Below are 19,949 nucleotides of genomic sequence, written 5' to 3'. Positions count from 1 at the left end.
ATAGAGGTTGAATAGAGCAGGGGCATCGGAAGTTTGTTAGACCTGTGGGTGCTCAGCCAGTGCTGTCTTAACACATGGGCCCACCAGGACACGACCCGGGGGCCTCAGGAGAAGAGGGGTCTCACAAAAAATGAGATCCGGTTGAAATCTTCTGGAATTTATTATGTAGGGCCTCGGAAAAACCACTTGGCCGGGGGCCCATTATGCTCTTAAGACGGCCCTGTGCTCAGCTTCAGATTTATATATTGGATTTTTCCCCCAATATATTCTGATACGCGCTGCCCTGTGCTACAGAATGCTGTTTGTACTGGAGCATCCCTTCCCTCCCAAATCAGACACCACTGCAATAGAGAAATACTGTTTTAATTTCAAATGAGTTACCACTAGTTCTGGAGCAGCAGAACAGAAGTTCAAAACATGTCTCAAACTGAACACAACTGGCAGTTGCACCTTCGAGCAAATACTGTCCCAGCGTGTATTGAACGTAAAAAAGAGGCATTGCCCTCTATCGGGTAATTTTATTACTATTTATCCAAATTCCTTAGGATGGGGATGTATATAGGCCTTTCATATTTTCTTGCGTATGATCTACAGATTTATACGTTAAACATCCGCCACTACGTACTATTTGTAGCTTTTGTTTTTCCTGAAATTGTTATTAACTTTCTTTTTTTTTTTTTAAATAAATTTATTAACCCCTTTACGTACAAGCTGTTGGTGATACATTTGAATGATCTGTATAAGATGTATAGATGGTAAATATGGTAGCCTTGCTCCCACGTTAAAAAAAAAAGAAGGAAAGGGAAAGAAAGTGAATTTTCCGGATATGTGTTTGGAGTAGGTAACGATCTGAATATTAGATAAAGTTGCATAATAATCTGAGAAGGCTAACCTATTTTGTGGGAACCTTGTACTCATGGCCCCAATAAGGTTGGGACTGACAAGGCTCCAGCCCATGGACTCGGGACGAGATCCTCATCATTTTTTGTTTTCAAGCTATAAATTCACTATAGAGGGGCCCGCCAAATGTCTCAGCCTAGGGACCTTGGTCCAGGATGTGGGAGCTATGCTTGTACCTGTGAAAACCAAATGATGAATCTGTATTAATCCAAGTATCCTGCTGCTCCATAGAATGGAAATATACGAAGCTAACGAAGTCCGGAATTTCACCTCATCAACTACTGATTCCACTTGATAGGATGGTATACAGTCAATTAACAAGCAAAATACACTTACAAATCTTGGTTTTTTTTTTTCCCCTCTCAGACCAAAAGACTTTGAGCTAAAAAAATTAGTTGAGATTACTCTAGTTGTTTCTCACCCGTAACCACCCGCAGTCATGTTTGTGTGGTGTCTCTCCTTTGAACAGAAACTTCCTCAAGAATCATGAATTCATTAACATTTTTCTTACTAAGTGGAATACTATCTTACACATGTGTGTGTGTGTGTACTATTTCTTTTTCCCCTCTCGCTGTGTCATTCATTAGTTGGAAAATTCTCGAATAGAAGAGGACAGCAGAGAAATATATATGTATGTGTGTGTGTGTATTATTGAGCAACTCTTCATTTTTAATGGGTTCCATGGCTGCCAATTTCCTCTTTGGACCCCCCTTCGTCTTCGGAAAGGAATCACCCGCGGTGCCGAAACGCAACTGATAGGAAAATAAGCGTCTCGGGGGAAATTAGAAATTAATTCTAATTTATGCTCGCATATACTGACAAGTAGGAAGAAGAAACCGTAGGCGGCCCGGAATTTTATGGATTCCGACTTAGCGGATATTATTAGCGTAAAACACGTGTGTAATGTCTGTGTGTGTGTGTAGGCCTATACGTATACGAATATCTCTTCTAAGAAGTTATGAGTACTCCGTCACCGTATAACTCTACAGTAGTGTTAGGAAATTGCACAACAACCTATTCGGTAGCGTATAAACGTATATTGTGAGGATTTACTTGGGCCGTCTACTCTACGTCTTGATTGTACATGTGTTGTTTCTTGAAACGATTTTTAGTATGTACAGTCTGACTGGGTCACCGTTTTGGTTAGTAAGTAAATATGTACATTCAAACTTGGTTATAAAGACATCGAAGATTTTGTGAAATTTTATTGTTATAAAATTACGAGGTTGACGTTTTCAAGACTTGCATTGATGAAAAATTCAATCACAAATTCTTGAATTGACGAAAAATTCATCAAAAAAAGTAATCAATTGGGATCCGGAAAATTAGCCTCCAATATTTCGCCCCTGGTGTTTTGCTCCCTGCTATTTCGTCCGGACATTGACATTTCGAGTATGAGTGGCTTAGAGAGTTGGTGAATGACCGTATGAGTGACCAAGTAGGTGAGTGGCCATATGTGTAACCAAGTAGGTGAGTGGCCATATGTGTGACCAAGTAGATGAGTGGCCATATTTGTGACCAAGTAGGTGAGCGGCCATATGTGTGACCAAGTGAGTGACAGTATGAATGTCTGAGTAAGTGTGCGATTGACCAAATGAGCAGACGAGTTACCGACTGAGTGAGCGATTGTGTGAGTGCCCGTATGAAAGACTCCCTCGCACACTCATTTGGTCAATCAAACAATCACTTGATCATTCATACGATCATTCACCCACTCACTTGGTCACTCATCCACTCACTTAGCCCCGTCCGGGACGAAATGTCAGAAAAGTTCCCATAAACAATTACTTCTCAAGATAAGTACTTATTTTTCAAAAAATATATATCAACCTTCTTCTTAGGCTAACAGGTGTATGCGGGAGGGAAGGTAGTTAATTCACTGATATTTTCTGCGGTGGTCTATAAATATGCTGCGAGAACATTACGTGCTTCGGAACTGTGCCGCTGGTCACTCAAGCTATCTGGAAATGTGTCGCGGGTCACTCAGGTGATCTATAAATGTGCCACTTGGTTCATTTTTACAAAATTAGGTTTGAGTGACTCCGATGGCCACATTTAACTTGCGGACAATGGGTTGAGCATGCGTGTCTTGAAATATTGACGAAAATATATGATTGATTTTTCCGGGTATTTTCTATTACGAAAATTGATAAGTACAAAACCACATACTGCGTACACCCCTGTATATAATAATGGTAAATCTGTGTGTGTTGATATATTATTTTTTGTGTATAACATATACACAGAGGTAAATCGTATCTCTCCGATCAGTAAGCAATATACGGAAATACATCGTGGAAAAAAAAGCTGTATTACAGAGGAAAAAAAAGATATGCATCGCGTTTTTATATAACAAATAATACGGATAATAAATAGTACACTGTTGGGCAGGGTTTCAGCTGATTCACTTCAAGGCGCGTGGCGATTCCCTGGCGCGTAATGTAATAAATGCAATAAAGTTCTCTCGTTGTAAAGATGGGCAAAATATATATCCACCCTGGAATACGTGTAATGAAGCTTCTCCTCAGTCGTTTTTGCCGATACATCAACCAAGAATTGATTATCGTCAGCACAGGGAGTACAAAGGACACGTGTCTTAGTTTAGGCAGTGACCGCGAGGGGCGCTTGTGTGAGGGGAGAAAGTAACATCAAAAAAGTTTGAATGATAAACGGGGTGATTTTTTTTTTTTTTTTTTTTTTTTGTGAATGCGGAAACTTGCTTCTGTAGGTTCATTTATAAAATACACGCCGAACCCATAGTCCTTGGAGTCACCTGATGTGGCTCGCAACTTCAAACCTGACTCTGAAAAAATTAACTACGCGGCGCATTTACAGATCACTTGAGTGACTTGCCACCCGAGCACATTTATAAATCACTTAAGTGATCCGCGGTGCAGTTTCACATCACTGAAGTTACCTGCCCATCACTTACGTTGCCCGCGGCGCATTTTCAGATCAGTTAAGGGACCGGTGACGTATTTACAGGCCAACTGAGTGACCCACAATAGTCCCAGAAGTGGCCCACATCAAGTTTACGGATCACTCAAGTGACTCTGGGGTAAGAATTCTTAACGCAAGTGGCCTATAAGACAGCATATTCCCAGATGGCTTAAGTGACTCGTGGCATATTTACAGATCATTTGAGTAACCCGCGATACTGTTCCAGATCACTCAAGCGGACTGCGTCACATTCAAATATCACTTAAATGTGTGTGTGATCTGCTGCATATTTACAGATCACTCAAATGACTAGCAGAACAGTTTCAGAGCACTTAGACGGCCTGGGGTGCCGGTTCGCAGCACGAAAGTTACTCGTGACTGTTTCATATCACATCAGCGGCAGTGCCGTTTTTCCGCCTGGAGCCCACCCGGGTACTGCCTGGGGTCTCAAGTGTAGAGGGACCTCATGACAATAAGATGCGGTTACAATATCAGAGTAAATGTAAACTGGTATTTCCGGCAGGTATTTCCAGCCAGGGGGGGGGGAAGGGGGGGGTCTCCTCTGATGTTCTTAAGACGGCCCTGCCGGTGGCACATTTCGAGTAATACAAGGCATATTTACAGATCATTTTAATGATGTGCGCACATTTACAGATCAATTAAATAATTTGTGGCATACACACACAGATCATTTGAGTGACCTACACGAAGTTTCATATTTGAAATTAAAAACCGTGGTTTTTCTCCCCATTCCCCCTCTTTCCCGAAATGTGAGAAAATGACTAATACATGTATATGAAATACCTGGTTAGGTGACACTTCGGTTTCTTTATTTTTCATTTTTGTCACACCCTTCAAAATGAATTACTGGCTATAGCCCTTAATCAAATGATAAGACTAGTCTAGTTAACAGAAGAAAACTCATTCACTCACAACTTATAGGTGGTCTTATATTTCACATTTGCAAACTTCAGAGTTTTGTGAATGAAAATTTATGAAAGTAATTTCAAAAAATGCCCTTTTCTAAATATCATGATATAGAAGAAAAATAGAAGTGAAGCACCCCTATAGCAATCATTCCAGCTGATTTCCCATCAGCATAGTAAAGAAAATAAAAAACACACATACAAACAAAAAACATAATTTATTGTATAAGATTCTACTACAATTCATGAAAAGTGTATACATATATATATACATAACAGAAAATCAAGTTTATTTCAGGTCTTTGTATCTCTCTCATTCTCTGTAAGACATTTCCTTTCACTTTTTCCTTACAGCAAGTAATATCAAATAGTTGAGTAGAATCCTTCATTTAAAAAAAAAACACTAAAAACATTAAATATGATGGAAAAAATTAATGAACACAATGACATGTAAAATGAAAAACATAATGTGAGGGCAATGTCTGCATATGATCGATTCTCCAAAGGAAATTCAGTTTTTCCCAAAATTATGTTACAAGGAAAAAACATTTAAATTCAAGCTTATTGTAAGGGAACATTAAATATTATGCCAGCAGAGTTTTAGAGACTCTCCCCCCCCCCCACCTCCTGTCAACAAAATTATGTAGGCTCTATCCCCCTTCCTCCTATCACATATTGGGATCAGAGGCATATGCGAGGGGGGCCTTGTGTCCTTCCTTTATGTGTTATTGTAATCAATTTCTGTTAATTTCAATGCTATTTGAAGACCAATAACTAAGAATTTCTCCTTGTGCTCCCTCCAAAGGTGGATCCTGCATACACACCTGATTGGAATTGCCTTAAGCATGGCCCCACAAAGGTAGGGCTGACAGAGCTCCAGCCCTGGGAGATTGGGGCAATTACCATTTTTTTGCTTTTCATGCTATAAATTTATAATAAAAAGGTCCGTGAAAAGTCTGGTTTGGGGCCCACCAAAGATCTCTGCCTAGGGCCCTACTCCAGGATGTGGGGGCTATGGCCTTACGAGAATATACATAGTGAGCCTGACCACCACCATCTGATGCAGCTGTAGTGAACTTTGTTATGAATGCACAGGAATCATTTTTCACATGATTAGTAAATGAAAAAACTGTAAACTGGCCTCTCACTCAATTACATATTGGTTCAAGGGAACAAAGAAAAAAGACACAAGTGAGAGAAACATATAAGACAGAACTGAATTTTAAGATTAGGTTTTCAGTTTTGAGCTTCAGTTCTCATTAACAGAGTAGTATAGATAGGTTATACACATAGTAAAGGCGACATTAAGAATATTTTATATTTTCATAAAGGGGGTTAGTGAAATAATCATTCAAATCCCCCCCCCCCAAGATGCTGACATAATACTTAAATGCTCATAAAAAGTACAATAAAATGAAAATTATCTAAAAAATGATAGAGGATTCACCCAAAAATCTATGAAATTAATCATCTTAAGAACAAAAAGATAAATCATTATCTTACTGGGCTGGACAAATCTCCAAAAATTTGCACTCCCAGTTGGGCATATAACTTAAAATAATAGATGCCCAATCAATATTTTACATGCCCGAAATTTTCCTAACCTTCTGACTTATTTATGTTTATAAATATGACTAAACCTTCTGACTTATTTATGTTTATAAATATGACTAAACCTTCTGACTTATTTATGTTTATAAATATGACTAAACCTTCTGACTTATTATATTTACGTTTTATTTCATATACTTTGTTATTATATATATATATTTTAAACTGGGACAGCTGCTGTCAGCTATTGAATAAAAACCAAACGATCTGTTATAATTCTTAAAATTATTGCTGGTTTCCAGCGAATGTGCAGAATGAGGATAAACAACATGTTGTATAAAACTAATTTTTTTTAACGTTGCATACCAGTGTACATTTTGTGTACCAAAATACCAGTTACTATGTTCACAAAAGTAATTTGCTGGCAAACATAAAAACTTATTAACTGGTATTTCGAAAAGCATAAAATTTACACCCACCAGTATGCAGCATAAAAACAAATATGCAGTAATGATTATAACACATTTTGTTCGTTTTCATGCTGTACACCAGTTTCAAACCAACAACTAACTTTACTTAAAAAATTATCAGATTGTTCAGTTTTTATTTGATAGGTGACAGAAGAGATTCCATATTTTTGTGATGGATATTTTTATGTAAAAAAAAGAAATGTACGTAAATGTTCTTTACAATTTTAAAATCGAACACAGAATTTTCATCCCTATCAGACACTTCATATACTGTATAATAGAGCCATCTATGATATAGTTTTTTTCGGAAGAAATATTTTTGTGCTTTATGCAAACAGAGAAATCTTTTCTCTTCTTCTGCAAATATACCATCAGGATATACTATTTTGAGGTTAACTGTTTTCCAGAACAGCCTAATTGTAATATATGAGGGCCCACTGGGCTACTAATTAGTAGGACTGTGAAAATAGATCAAAATATCTTGACTATACATTTGCATCATGGCTGCCAAAGAATGAATTTCGATGGAATTTCATGCATGTGTGTAGAAACACATCACCACCAATGAAAAAAAAAATGAAAGTGTTTAATTTTTTATTTTTATATGCTCACATTGGGCATGTCCGCATGTGGTCGAAAAAAATACATGCACGGTCAAAATTTATACATGCCTCTGGCAATAAATTTGTCCAGCCCTGATATCTTATGTTTGCAAAACCACTATAAGTGTGTCTAGGGGGAAAAAAATTCAAATCATTCAAAAATTCTTTCTTTTTATATAGTCAAGCTTTAACACACTTAATGGCAAAGAAAATGTAATAACATGTAACTGATTCCAAAAATGTAGGAAAGTATACCAAAACCTTGATCATTTATTTTTAGCAAAAATATACCTTAACTATTTTATCCTTCTTTTCTTCAAAACTCCACAATATGATGGCAACTGAGATGATGATGCACTGGAATTCCTACCAGAAATATCGATATTCTCTTGTTTTTTGACTAGATTCAGAAAAACAAATAATGAGTAATTGCTGAAAACCTACAGAAATATGATTAAATCAACTTAACAGTTCCTCCCATATGGAATTTGTGTATGCACTTCTAAAAATTCATGCCATAAAATTTAATTTTCAAATGGATAATTTATAAAAAATATTAACAGCCTGAAGCAGTGTTCTTCAACCTTTTTACAGCTGTAGACCAATGGAAATCAGAGAAATAATTTGCAGACCAGCAAAAAGTAAACAAGAGAAATAAGTTGAGGGCCGTCAAAAGAGAGAAATAGTTTGCAGACCTTCTGACAGTTAAGACAGAAATAAAAATCAATATACAGAAGGTGCACTATAATATTTAATTAAACCTAAACTTATACACATATAGTGACTAAATGAATTAGGCAAAATGTTTTGTAGACGTAGAAAATTCCAAAGGACTGGCAACAGTCCGTGGTTGAAGAATAATGGCGAAAGGAAAAAGTGGCTATTAGATTATTCCTCTATGTGTGGATGGTAGCAAAAATTCATGCTTGGCTTTTATTGGTGGTGGTGTTTTTATTTTACTATTTATTTTGCTATTATTTTATTAGTTATTTTACTATTATATTTCTTTTTGTTTTCTTTGATGAGTAACTTTCCATGCCAACCACTAGACAAACTAAAAAAATTATAGAATACTTCCAGAATCATTCATTTAAAATCAGGCACAAACTTTTGCAATCATCAAACCCAATTATTTAAAAATGTCTATCAAATTTTATTCTAAATTCTTATTAAGTTTGGTTAGAAAGGGAAATTTTGTACCATGATTTGAAACATCTTCCATTGTAGGGCCTATCACAGGAGAAACTTCATCTATAATTGGTGTGGGTATAGGTGCGAAGAAAGCAGTGTTTACATTCACAGGTGAAGACTGTGGTGGAACATTGACTTCTCTTTCAAAAGTCCAAGGTACACGATCCTTCAAAAAAAGTGAGAAACGATTATTTCTAAGACAAAACACAACTCATCCAGAAAAATACACAGAGACATACAAATTGACAATTGGGATTTTTTTCGCACTGAATTACAGTAAATAGACTGAGATGTTTAGTCGTCTTCTGTAAAGAAAATACTTGGCTGCTCTTATTTTGAAAGCACAATCTTTTAATGTACAATATAAGTAGGATGACTTAATTCACAAGTTATTGAATTTTTTTTTTTTTTTTTTTGGCAGTCCTTACTTTTTTTTTGACAAATATTTCCCATTTATTTAATGTGAAGCTTACTATAATTTCTAATACAGTAAAAACTGTGTATAATGATTCTGGCTATAATGATAAACCTGCTTATAACACTATTTTCTTTGGTCCCAGTAGAATTTATATTCAATGGGAAATAGTGCAAATGCTCAAGCTGTCTACAATGATAACCTGTCTATAATAATATTTTTTCTAGGTCTCTATAGTATTGTTATAGGCAGGTTTTACAGTATTTATTGAAATTTTTTGATGAAACATAAATTACATAATAACCATTACTACAAATTCACTTTGCACATTAGAACAGTCTTATCGTGATGTACATTTAAATATGCTGTGATTTGCAATAGTCCTTTATTTTCCCCCCATTGGTCAGATTTTTTAGGAATTCCAGCAACAAACTGATATTTTATCCAACAATTAGCATATCTGCAAAGAAAATTAGTGTACCTGTACTTTTTTATGTAATTAAGATCCAAATTTCCTTTTTTTCCCACAGAAATATTGTCACCTTATGTATAGCTATACATTCAGGAAGATATGAGTAACCTAGTACAATAAATCATATAGATCTTATTCATATTAATTTTTGAGTACACATTAACTGATATTAGTACAGAAGATTCAAAACTATAAATAATAAATTTTCATATTTTATTTAGAGAAAAAAAAACATTTTTCAATATCATTTTGCGTTTACCTAGAACAGTGGCTTTTAACCTTTATTCATTGTGCACCCCCAATACAATACACCTCACACCCCCTTATATAAAGTGCTTCATGTTAGAAAGTTAGAATTTTTTTGGTAGAAAATTTAGTCTTTCTATAATTAATTAATTATAGTTAATTACATTAACTAATTTTTATAAATTCTTTTACATATTATTAAATTCTATTTTTTCCATGATTGATAGGCAATTTCAGCTTTTTAAACTAATTCAAAAAATGAACTAAAAGAAATTATTTTTCAAAATTTGTAAGAAAAAGATTCAATGAAATGTTCTTTGCTTATTAATTCCAGCCAAACAATATACATATCACCTTATAATGAAAACCTCATGTATAAACTTTTTTTCAAAAATGACTTTTTCACAGATTTAAATTGAGAACACCATTTTTCACCTACTACAGTTTTTGAAAAAAAAATCAGTAACAACATGCTCTCTATAGTTAAAAAAATGAACTTTTGGGTGTTATTCAATGGGACGTCTCATCCTTTTTTTGCTCTTCCTGCAAAGTTGGGAACTTTTGAGGTAAGGAAGTTTTCACTATAAGGTGATGATATGTTGTTTGGCGTTTCATTAAATTTTTTGATGTTTTACTGAGGCATGCTTATGTGGCATCATGACAGAATCAAATCCAAGCGCTGCATGCTAATAGCACAAGGTGCAAATGTAAACAGTGAAAATCACAAAATAATTTGGGAATTAAGCAAATTTTTCTTCAACTAAAATTAAAAACAAGTACTGTCACTAAACAAAAAAGAAAATAGAATTTGCGGTATGATTCGTATTTAAAAAAAATTGAAATTAAATTTTTATCTCAATTTGCTGAATTTTTTAGTCAACATGTTATAATTTTTTCTCATCTCCCATCCCTGGTTAAGAATCACTGGCCTAAAGTTTCAAATACTTTCAGTTTTTTTCATTCAATTACTCAGAATTAGATAGCAGCACATACACCACAAATCTTTTCAATCACATATCTAGTCTTGGAATGGAATACTGATGTAAGTAAGGGTATGACTGTATTTTAACTTAAATTCTTGTTTTTAAAGGCTGGTGCAACATCAGCCACAGAAAATTATGAAGCCTTGTAGACCAATTAAAATACTCGTATAGGTATTGATCAGAATGCATAAAACATACCTCCATTACAATGTGACTCGGCAACAGAGACTGGTAACTTGTACCAGCAATGTCACCAGGTTGGTTCGTTTCACTTGCTGGAGTCTAAAGTAATGATTCAGGAAATTTAATAAAAACTATTTTTTTCAACATAAAAAAACACATATTTGACATCACATTTACCTTATTTCTAAAGATAAGCACTAATTATGTTTTAATAAACATAATTTTAGAGCATTTATTTATGGTCATAGAGCAGATCGATTGAATCAGTGATTGAGAAGAACAGTACAAATCAAAATTCCATTTTTTTTCAATTTTTTTTTATGAATCAGTTTTATAAATGTATATCTAAACATTGAGTGTAACAACAATACTACACCAACCTCCTTTTATTGGTTCCATGCATGTTTTAAATTTAGATTAGTAAAAGAACAAGTACCTGTTTCAAAACTCAAAACTCGGTTATCTTGAATTAAGAATTTTGGACCAGTTTCGGACAGTTCTTTTTCTCACCGATTCAATCAAGTTTTTATTTCTGAGAAGGAATTTTCAAGAAATTTGAAAAAATAAAAACTTTAAGATATTAATGAACATTACAAAAAATATATACTGTCCCCACATGCTAGAAACACAAATGTGAGAATTTTCTTCTTTATTTTAATCGGCTGGTTGGATACCTTATTTTGCTATCTAAGTTTTGAATGAAACAGGGATGAGTATCTCAATTGAAAATATGTTACAAAACATTTTAGGAAAATAATTTTCACAGAGTATGGGTAGAGTAGACATTCAAACGTCATTCCTCATATTCCTTTTGTTCCAGGGACCTTGCACATCCATGCTTCTGGCATGAGAGACGATATATTTTCAAATAAAAGTATATTGAAATACATTCCAATGGTTTGGAATTGATATATTTTGTCATTTGAGCAAACTCTCCCCTTAAAATATTTGCTTTCGAAATTAATAAAATAGATATTTTGCAAAGTTAAATTTCATCATAATGTCAAACTACTTGTATTATATACAGTTGACAATGCATAGAAATTAGGGTTGAGAATGTTAGGGTTGAAAATTTTTGTCATTTCCATTGGTTATATGGCCTATGCATGTCCAGTTATGCAGCACATCAAGTTGTGGTAAAAAAAATTCTGCTGTGATTTTTAAGAGAAAATGGGCTAAAAATTCTCACAGTTAAGTAGGTTGAAACAAGATCAAACTTATACTAAACACAAAATTTTGGTCATTCTTTGTCACTCTAGACGTATTAATTGTTTCACTGCAGTAAGAATAAGATAAATGAACCACTGACAGTGTGTCTTGGGACTCTGTACTTATGATTGGAAGAACTAGATTTAGAAAAGGAATAATTAAATGCCTGAAATGAGCCAACTTTTTCCTGGCAAAACTTCACCCAAATCAACTGAATATATTCCCTAGTGGTACCTTTATGGATTTTAAATCCAATTTTCCGCACAGAAAAAGTGAAAAACTCTATTCATCCAATACACAACTCAAAAATTATAAAAATAGATCAATTCTTACTTATCAATATGACTATTATTCAAAAAACTCATGTTTGAAGTAATAAATAAATGACCCAAGAAATATAAATATATTAATATCAATTAAGAAAGGGATACAGATATAATGCTTGATCACATGTCACCATGAGCTTTGAACGAACCTCAGCTACTGCCTGGAGAACAATTTCTACCCTTCTTTTCTCTGCCTGTTTAATTTCCCGGACATGCTAATGAAATATCAAAAAAGCAAATATAGTTATTATTAAACTTTTAAATACATAATAAAAATCATGAATATGGGGGAACTTTCTATATCAAATCAAAACATTTATTTTCTTTATATATAGATACAACTTCAAGGGCTGGATTTCAATAAAAACAACTGAAATTTCAAGCATACCACAGAGTGTAATGCATCCATTTCCATCAAGTACTTGCTTTCTGCAACTGGAATCTTCTCCATAAAGCTAATTATAAAAAATGATCAAAGAATGTGAAATTTTTTATTAATGTTATGCTTTATGAGACAATACTAAAATTAGTCATAAAAAAAACTTAATTTTTATTTTAGCAAGATGAGTAAATGTGTAAAAATTGATATGGGATATCCAGTGAATCAATTAAAAAAACTTCATTTCAATCATGCATTGCAAAATGATGTACAGTATCGCCAGGCTCTTATTCAAGTGGTCTTTTTTATGATCACTCAGAGAAACTCTCTGCAGCTGATATATATATTTATTACAATTAGGGCCAGACTTGGTCGTTTAGCAACCCAGTGCAAGAACAGTTTTGTAGCCCTCTTCAGTATTATGAGAGGGATGTGGCAGGGGTTAGGACCAGAAATAAACTCATTTTTGCTTTATACATCCACAAAAATTTAATTTACGGGTTTCCCTAAAATTTGAGAATTAGAAAAAAGTTCTAAAATTTAAAAATTTGAATTCTTAAAAAAATCTTTCCTAAGAGGTTTCAGAAAGCAGGGCCTTCTTCCCACACAGACATAGGCACATAGGCTCACTGGATAGTGCAGGTGGATAAGAAACCTCACGTTAACAAGACAAACAATAATATCTAATGCATGAAATAAGATTTAAGAGAGTCTTTTTTTCTCCCATGGCTCATGGCACTCATAAGACCATGATAAATGCATTGGAAAGTATGATGCCTTATGCATTGCCCTTACATTTTCTTAATATTTAAAACTATAAATTTTCTGGAAAATCAATATCATGAGCCGGCTAAAAATCTTAGTCTGGGCACTGTCAAAAATCAGTCCCATTTAATGGGGGGGGGGGGGAAGCATGGATTCCCTACCCTACCACATGTGTGCATCTGTTAATAAATCAGCATACTTTTCATCAATAGAATTTCAACTTCGAGCTTTGGTGAATTGGTGAAAAAGCAGTATAAGCACCCTTCTTGGCACTGCTTTGGCACCATGAAGTCAAGTCTAATGTAACTCTGTGAAAGAGAAATAAAAAACTTTTTTTCACCGCTCTCCTGTTTTTTCCCTCCATCCTCCACTGCACAACAATAATCTGTTAGAAATAGAAATAATCCTTGGGGCACAAACACGTGAAATAATCCGAAATGTGCATAATAAATTGAAATAATCCAATGGAATTGAATGGGTGGTAAACTCATAGTACCGAATTTTAAAAATAAGTCATGACAATACAAAATTAAAATCGCCAGCAAAATGCATTCCGAAATGTTTGAAGTTACAAGGCCTCGGCCCAACAGAAGCTATTTAACACCATCAAGAATTTAAAAAATTGGTGATGGCTGTGAGCAGAACATCCTGCAACAATGCGCGATGGAAGTGAAATGACACGTAGTTCAACAATGCATTAGCGCAAAAAAACGTTTCGTCCAATCGCTAACATGCTATGCAAATAAGATGTAAGACGGAACATAGTAAAATTCCTACAGCTATATAGCCATAGATACACACAAAACAAGTTTCAGACTACTTTATTAGTAACTACACCTGTAGGCCGAACTTCGTTCGGGCTCGGGCGTCGCTTCGCTCCTCCGGATATTAAAGGGGAACCCCCTGCCCCCGGACTGAAATTATCAACTCTGTTTTCACCACAATGGATTAAAGCCCTAGTAGACCGAGAAGGCAATATAATTCAGTTGAAGCAGAAGGTAAACAAACGTTTCCGAAGTGCCACAGTTGGAGACTTTTTGAAGGGGTCTAAACTGCATCCCACCCAATAATAGTATAGAAAAGTTTTCAATTTTTATGTTTAAAAAAAATACATTTAAAGGGGTGTGCAATTGTTTTTGCATATGCAAAATAAGCTGTGGGAATTTGAATAGAAATGAAGGGGGTTAAAAATGGCGAATGTTGTCACTGCCAAAAAAATGCAAACAGTTTTTCACGTTAAAGTGTCAAATGAACAACACTTTATAATGTCGGCAACGTGAAAATACCCAGTAGCCCTCCAAGTGGTTCAAAAGAGTGTGTAAAGAGGTCGGAAATGTTAACGTCCCTACAGGCTGCAAAAACAGGTTTTTGCAATTTCCCAATATTTTCCCTTTTGGTACTTTACCATACTTTTACCATTCAAATTCATTAAAACATTTTTGCATGTATGCAAAAAAATAAAATAAACATGTCCTAATAAATAAGCATAAAATTATTAAAACGTACTTGTTTTCACAGTTGTGAAAACCATAGTGCTTCATTTGTCATGAAAAAAAGGGTGGAGATTTTTGAAGAATACAGCATAATATCCTGCCACATATCCAGCCAGTCAAATTTTTTCTTTTTCATTTTTGGCCTACTACTAAACAAAAGTTTGCCCATCACTGTCTCAAAGAATAGAAGTGTCTTTTGACATATTTTATAGGGAGGAAAAGTCAATTTTTCCACTTATATCTACAAATCTTTTAAAAAAATTTATAGATGTTATATTTCATTGCTACAGATAACAGGCAGCAACAGATATTCTGCACTAGGAAATTACAATTTTTTTTAACATATAGTTTCTCAACATATATCCTAATCCACAGATTATACGCAGAAAAATATAGTACCTAGCCTTATGCACATGGATTCACTAGAATGAAATTTAATCATTGACGGATGCAATAAATTTGTTTTGATTTTTTAAAAAACAGTATATTAAAACAGCATAAATACTTGTAATATTTCAATCATAAAGCAATTATCAATCAAAAAAATTAATAATATCGTAAGACGACAAAAAAACAAGGCACTAACCTCAAGAACTCTGACTTGCTTATAATATACTTTTTCACATCAGATGCCGATCGATTACTTTTCAGGAACTTCTTGACGTTTTCATAATGCGAATGGCTTCAAAATTAAATAAATAAATAAATATATTTATATATATATATATATATATATATTAATTTTTTCACACATATTCTATATGAAAATTTTAATTGCAGTCAATGCTTGATTTTACAAACCTCCAATTTACTTTACGAACTGCACGTTTTTACGAACAAGTCTTCTGGTCCCAAATAATATATCTTTCTCACTTACCAACTATTTTTCATGTCTGCGTGGGTTCATAAAAATGAGCGTCGACTGTATTATGAATTCAGTATAACAGAGAAAAAATAAAATGACACAACATGTATACCATTCATTCTCAGTACCCATCATTTTCTGCCGTCACATTATACTTTAAAGATTAAAAAAAAAAACTAAACTTTACAAATCTATCATAAAATGAAAATCATAACAAACAAAAAAATGTTTAACACTGTGGTGAGATTTGATTTGTATCAAGTCCCACAGATAGCAGCACATGTAAAGCCAACAGCATCCTATGGTCACGCACGAAATCGCGACCAGACCATCAAGTGAGCAACATGTTAATCTCATAGATTTTTGTTTTATATTGTCATGTTTCGTGTTGTAAATAAATTATTATTTTAAAAAAAATTAATCATTTTCAATACATCATTTTCTACAAAATCATGCAACCTGTCGATCAAAACACATTCAATGCTTAACAAATTTTAATTACAAACTTCCAAGCATACTCAGCCAAATGATGAACCATTCCAAGACACTGTATATTCAAACTGTTACTCGGCAAATGTTTAGGATGCTCCGATGAACAAAAATAACACCAGAATGTCTTGTTCTTTTCCCAGTGAGAATCATGAACTTCAATGTTTTTCATGGAGTTCCTGCTTTCAATGACCTGATTGATTGTAAAAACATACGAGATTCACTTCAATGAAAATTTTCATCCACTTAGACTTTTATACTGAAATAATACAAGGTTTGCACAAATGAATGGCACAATTTAAAAAAATTCATATTTTCAAAACTATTACACATAATTATCTTTATGTACATTACAGATTATTGAGAAAAACATTCAAAGTTTTTTATCAACATTCTTCAATAGATGGCAGCACTTCCCTAGAACAGTGTCTGAAATTAAAAATGGTGACAATGAGAGAAAAGGGTTTTGGTGTATTAGAATATACAACTATACAAGGGTTGTTTCTGCTCTTCCTATGCATTCCCATGGCCGGCGTTCAATGAGCTACTAAAATGGTTTCCTGGGATGTTATGCCATGGTCTAAGGCAGGAGTTCTCACTGCTTTGCGGTGCCCCTGACAAAGGTTGGTGGCGCACAGTTTGAGAACCTCTGCACTAGGTAGTAAAGTGCCCATGGTGACAGATCTGAGTAGTGCCCTCGTGCACAGAAAGAAAGAGCGCACACACACAGCCAACCAGAGCAAGGCTGGTTGTACCAACAACTCAGACCAGCCCATACAGGCTCTTTTACGGGCGATCAAGCTGAAGAAGTTTTATATAGAGCAACTTGAGGACACCAGATGTGCAATGCCTTTCTCACTTGTCACATAAATATCTGCGTGTGTTTAACCTCAGAAGTTACCTGCCACTGATGTGAGCGAAATGTGACAAAAAAAAATTCATTAAAATATGGCCTAACAGCCCGTAAATGGTTTGTGGCGTTGGATGGACAAAAAAAATGGCTTCCCCCCCCCCCCCAACAGGTCGTCTTAAAGGGTCAAACACAAATATGCCACTGCTTAGCCCTCAGTTGCGAGGGCAACCAACAGAGGCATATGCAAATACAACGCCACAACAGGCAAAATGCCCAACGAGGTGGCTGAGTTGCTACGAGGTTGAGGGCGATCAGGGGACCCATGCACCCACAAGCAGTCTAAATCTTGTTTTAAAATCTAAATCTTATCAAATTAATATTTCGGTGAAAAATTCAAATATGGAAAGGAAATACCCTTTGAATTTGTTAATAACAAATTTCTGTTAATTTAAATGGTTTTTGAAGGGTGGTAAAGAAAATTTTTGTTTAAAAACACCCCCCCCCCCAGCCGTTTGTTACCCCCCTCCAAAGGTCGATCCCACCAACCAACAATAGAAACAAATGTATGCATAAAATAAATGTAATAAACAAATACAAACTGATACCTTTGAATGGGACTTTTTTAAAATGGTTTTCAAATTGTTCTGGTGGTGCTTGGCGTAGATATGTTTTTTACCCACGTTGTGATGAATCCGACACACATCGCAATGAGTATACTGAATGAAACTTGTCTTCGAAGTCATAATAATAATAATTATTATTAACAATTAAATAAACGGCGCTAACAATGGATTATGAATCAGTCAATTTACATTGTATGGACTATTCAACTCATCAACACGAACTCACAAAAACAGCGCTGTGTAGATTACATCAAAACCAAATATAAACATATACACCAGCCTGTGCGTTCTTCTTCTTCTTTAATTATACAGGGCTTTGTGGCTTCGGGTCATCCCCTGTGAAAGTGCGTGCGTTGAAGCAGGGTCGTTTCTGTCTTAGAGGAGAAATAAAGGATATAATAAATAGTATTAGGATTATTAATTAATATATAAGGATTAGAGGATATAATAAATTATATTTCTTCTCGATGGTTGGTGTAGGTAGACTTGCCAGATCCTTAAAAATTTCCAGCCAAAAATCATCATTTATATGGTCAGCTGTGTACTAATGCTAATAGATTCTATTACGACTTTTGCTGTCATCTATCATGTAATTCGTAAACTTCATTAGCGGATTACGGACAAAAGAAAGTAGGACTTATGCTGCTATCTATTATTCAAAGAGCAAATGGGAAACGATTCACTAGTACTATTTTTAAATCATAGATGGCAGCAAATTCTGAATATTTTCTCATATTGAATCAAAACCATCGAGCAGAAATATAGTATACTTTATTTCTCCTCTAAGGTAAAAACCAAAGCGTATTAATAATTTTTAATTTATTTCGTCGAAACTGTCCCGGTTTGGATGTCAACAAACATGGCTGCGCACTTTCTAATTCCCAGCCAAGACCTGACATGCAGATATTATCTATACCAGCGGTTCCCAACATCGAGAAGAAATATAAGTTATATTTATTTATTACTAATGACGCCTCCCCAACTCCTCCAATGGAGCTAACTACTCGTCACTTTAATTATAAAGCAAAATATTCCTCAGACACTGCAAAAGAATGCCTGCAAAATATTTCAATTGCAATTGCAAAAGTCATTCAATTGCCAGTTTCCCATTCTGATTTCGATAAGCAATGCACTGCCATCATAAATACTACAGAATACTCGATGCACCGCAATACATACGTGATACACCACTATACGCAATGCACCACCATATCAGCAATACAGCAAATTAAGTAGTGATTCACTATATACGGTGTATCACAACACGCAAAGCACCACTATCGGCAATAAAGCACAATACTCAATCCACCACTATATGCAGTGCACCACAATACAGCACAAAACGCAATGTACCACCATCGGCAATGCAGCAATAAGCAATGCACTGCAATGCATATGCAATGTACCACCATCGGCAATGCAGCAATAAGCAATGCACTGCAATGCATATGCAATGTACCAACATCAGCAATGCTGCAAATTGAGTAGTGTACCATGATAAGGAAAGCACCACAATACGCAATACAGCACAATACGCGATGCATCGCAATAGGCAAAGTATCATAATATGTACAATACACCGTAAGCACTGTATTACAATAAGCAATACAGCACAATATGCAATGCACCACAGTACGCAATACAGACCGCATCGGACTGCATTATAGTAAGCAATACAGCATGCGGTGCACTAAAATCAGCATTGTATTTGCAGTGCACCACAATAAGTATTGCAGCACAATAGCAATGCATTACAATAAGCAATAAAGCACAATAGCAATAAAGCACAATAGCAATGCATTACAATAAGCAATAAAGCACAATAGCAATGCATTACAATAAGCAATACAGCACAATACGCAATACGCAATACAGTGCACCACAATAAGCAATACAGCACAATACGCAATACAGTGCACCACAATAAGCAATACAGCACAATAGCAATGACCACTGCATTAGATTAAGCAATACATTACAATACACAATGCATCACAATCAGCAGTGAACCACAATACGCAATGAAACACAATTAGCGGTGCACCACAATACAATGCGCATACTGCAT

At 34.8% G+C, this 19,949-nt stretch overlaps 1 protein-coding gene across 1 annotated transcript; it reads right to left on the bottom strand.

Annotated features, from left to right (window-relative positions):
- Nucleotides 1-4,965: 4,965 nt before the first annotated feature.
- LOC149089614 (centrosomal AT-AC splicing factor-like) lies at nucleotides 4,966-18,170 on the bottom strand. The gene is made up of 9 exons (XM_089231226.1): nucleotides 17,864-18,170; nucleotides 16,435-16,598; nucleotides 15,638-15,733; nucleotides 12,803-12,869; nucleotides 12,564-12,629; nucleotides 10,895-10,978; nucleotides 8,590-8,746; nucleotides 7,681-7,789; nucleotides 4,966-5,149 (listed from the first exon to the last, which is right to left on the bottom strand). The coding sequence occupies exons 1-8, from the start codon at nucleotides 17,999-18,001 to the stop codon at nucleotides 7,686-7,688; spliced, it is 876 nt and encodes a 291-aa protein (XP_089087352.1). The 5' UTR covers nucleotides 18,002-18,170; the 3' UTR covers nucleotides 4,966-5,149; nucleotides 7,681-7,685.
- Nucleotides 18,171-19,949: the final 1,779 nt, after the last annotated feature.

This window comes from Pholcus phalangioides, unplaced genomic scaffold (assembly GCF_987345545.1).
Source record: "Pholcus phalangioides strain wild (caught in Gottingen) unplaced genomic scaffold, Ppha-v1.0 ptg000001l_1, whole genome shotgun sequence".
NCBI classification, from domain to species: Eukaryota; Metazoa; Arthropoda; class Arachnida; order Araneae; family Pholcidae; genus Pholcus; species Pholcus phalangioides.
This window is presented reverse-complemented; position numbering and strand designations above follow the sequence as displayed.